The sequence below is a fragment of the Branchiostoma floridae genome, chromosome 15 (assembly GCF_000003815.2).
Source record: "Branchiostoma floridae strain S238N-H82 chromosome 15, Bfl_VNyyK, whole genome shotgun sequence".
Taxonomy (NCBI): Eukaryota; Metazoa; Chordata; class Leptocardii; order Amphioxiformes; family Branchiostomatidae; genus Branchiostoma; species Branchiostoma floridae.
In genome coordinates, this window is record NC_049993.1 from 19,054,695 (window position 1) to 19,056,815 (window position 2,121).

At 43.6% G+C, this 2,121-nt stretch overlaps 1 protein-coding gene across 1 annotated transcript in view; it reads right to left on the reverse strand.

The window, feature by feature from the left end:
• LOC118431284 (prolactin receptor-like) overlaps positions 1 to 1,777 on the reverse strand; it is a 7,207-nt gene extending 5,430 nt beyond the window's left edge. Inside the window, exons 1-3 of the mRNA XM_035842400.1 lie at positions 1,642 to 1,777; positions 1,029 to 1,085; positions 382 to 675 (exon numbers count right to left, since the gene is read on the reverse strand). Coding sequence (XP_035698293.1) covers positions 382 to 675; positions 1,029 to 1,085; positions 1,642 to 1,699 — 409 coding nt within the window. The 5' untranslated portion in view covers positions 1,700 to 1,777. The remainder of the gene's footprint in view (positions 1 to 381; positions 676 to 1,028; positions 1,086 to 1,641) is intronic.
• Between the last annotated feature and the right edge of the window lie 344 nt (positions 1,778 to 2,121).

Consider the following 2,121-nt stretch of genomic DNA (forward strand, 5'->3'; position numbering starts at 1 on the left):
GATAAATGAGTGTTTTGATCTCCCTATCTCTCTTTCTCTCTCACTCTATCTCTCCATCTCCCTCTCTCACTCCCTCTCTCCCTCTCCCTTTCTCTCTCACTTTGTCTCGCTACTGCTGCCTCACTGTATCTAGCTCACTCTCTAGCTCTCTGTTTCTCTCCCTATCTCTCCTCTTTCTCTTTCTCACAAGCTTTGTCTAATCAGTATTTTCCTATCTTATCTACATACATGGATAGACAGATAAGATCAGATAAATGGATAGATAGATAGATAGACAGATGTATTATGTACTTAGAAAGATTTTGAAAATGCTAGACTGCTCACAACTCTTGCTACCTGTAGACACTGTTTTATTTTGCACCGTTTGTTTGCTCCACTTACGTCCGATCTTGAGGACGACTTGTGTCTGCACCCTGCCGTCGACAAGACACAAGTAGGTACCGGAGTCCTCCACTCTCACGTCCTCGAGCCGGAGCTGTGCACCGGGGGCTGCAGGAGAGTCCCGGCGGGAGGAGGCGAGCTTCCTCCCGTTGTGCTGCCAGGAGGCACCCGCTGGTGCGAGCCCGTCCCGCGCGGTGCAGTTCAGCAGGACGGTGGAGCCGACAGCGGCCACCAGCTCCCGTTGCCAGGCCCAGTGCGACACGGTGGGCGTGGCCGAGGTGAAGGCGTCCGTTGCTACGGGAGAGAGATGACGTCATGTAAAAAACCTTTTGTTTCATTGGGTGACCACAGTCATGTAACTGTGACGGCTTTGTCTTATTGGGTAATCACAGTCACGTGGCTTTGACGTGGTTTCGTGGCCATTATTTTGGTGTGCAAAAGACGTGGTTAAAGGCGACATGATAGAAATGTATTTTTCTCTGCTTGAAAGTTTCTTCCTTCTTCATATATAACATGACCAAGTTGATTTATCTATCAAATTGTTGTTAACCTTGACATGGCTCTGCCTGTCAGTATGTAATGTAAGTATGAATAGCTACTGCCTTTAGGGCATCTATAATAACGAAAACGAGTGATAATTTACTTACGGTATGACGACACTTCCTCCATACTGTGACCATGCTGTAGTCTAAAGATGTTGGCACCTAAAAAAGAAAAGATTGGGTATGTAAGTCTACTTTCGTCAACCTCAACCTTAAGTTTTTTTTTTTTTTTCAATTCAATGAATAATCTCTCCGAAACATCTGCTTGGAGAATACTGTCGAGCTAAATCGGAGTCTTATAAATATTTGCGTTTTTCATCAATATCGATAAAGATGGATTTCGATGGAAGATCGGTATAGTTCGGGACCTCTTTTAGTCTCCAAACACAGGTTCGGCTCCAGTCGTTTTATGATGTGTTTTAGGCGATCTTGTCGGGCTTTCTATTTTGTGCCATTTTTCGTCATGTCCAAAGCCTGACAAGAACGACTAAAACACGTCAAATATACGTTCAGTTTAATCAAGATCAAGAATTGCTCTCTCTTCTTTCGTTAATGTCACCATTTTCTCGTTCCTTATATGTTTCTCCAGGTAACGTTACAGGGCATGTATAAATTTATACATACTTTTTTCAAGTTTGTAAATCTGTGGATAACGAAGAACGGTGACAGACGGTCATAGAAAAGCTTCAAGAAAGTTAATTTCAGAGAACATTCTCACCTTGACACAACATGGCGATGTTGAGAAGTAAGGTGACCAGGTAAGAACAGGTGTACATCTTGGCTCTTTCTCTCTAGATGATCTTCAAGAAAAAAGGCTTCCAACCTGCGGGGTGACTCCTTTCAACCAGTGCCCGGCACAAATGCACCTGAAATCAAGGAAAAGTTGATCTTAAATACCATCAGACTTTCACAGACGATTAATTCTTAGTCATGAGCACAAGTTGATTGCGTAGTGAGATTGTAGGAACGCCCTTTCACCCCTGAGTCACCGCCATTTCGTACTTGCCATTTATGGTAAATTGGAGGGGTGATGTGTTGATTTAGACGCTTTCGAACGGAACTTCGTCGGAAGGAAAGCGTTCAAGTAGTTCCTTGTGTTCTACTTCTGCATGTTTCCTGCGTCGTCATGATCATCAATTATCGTAAAGTTTGCTTTTTTTTATTCTTCCTTCGACAGGACCCGGAAGTAAACTTTGCT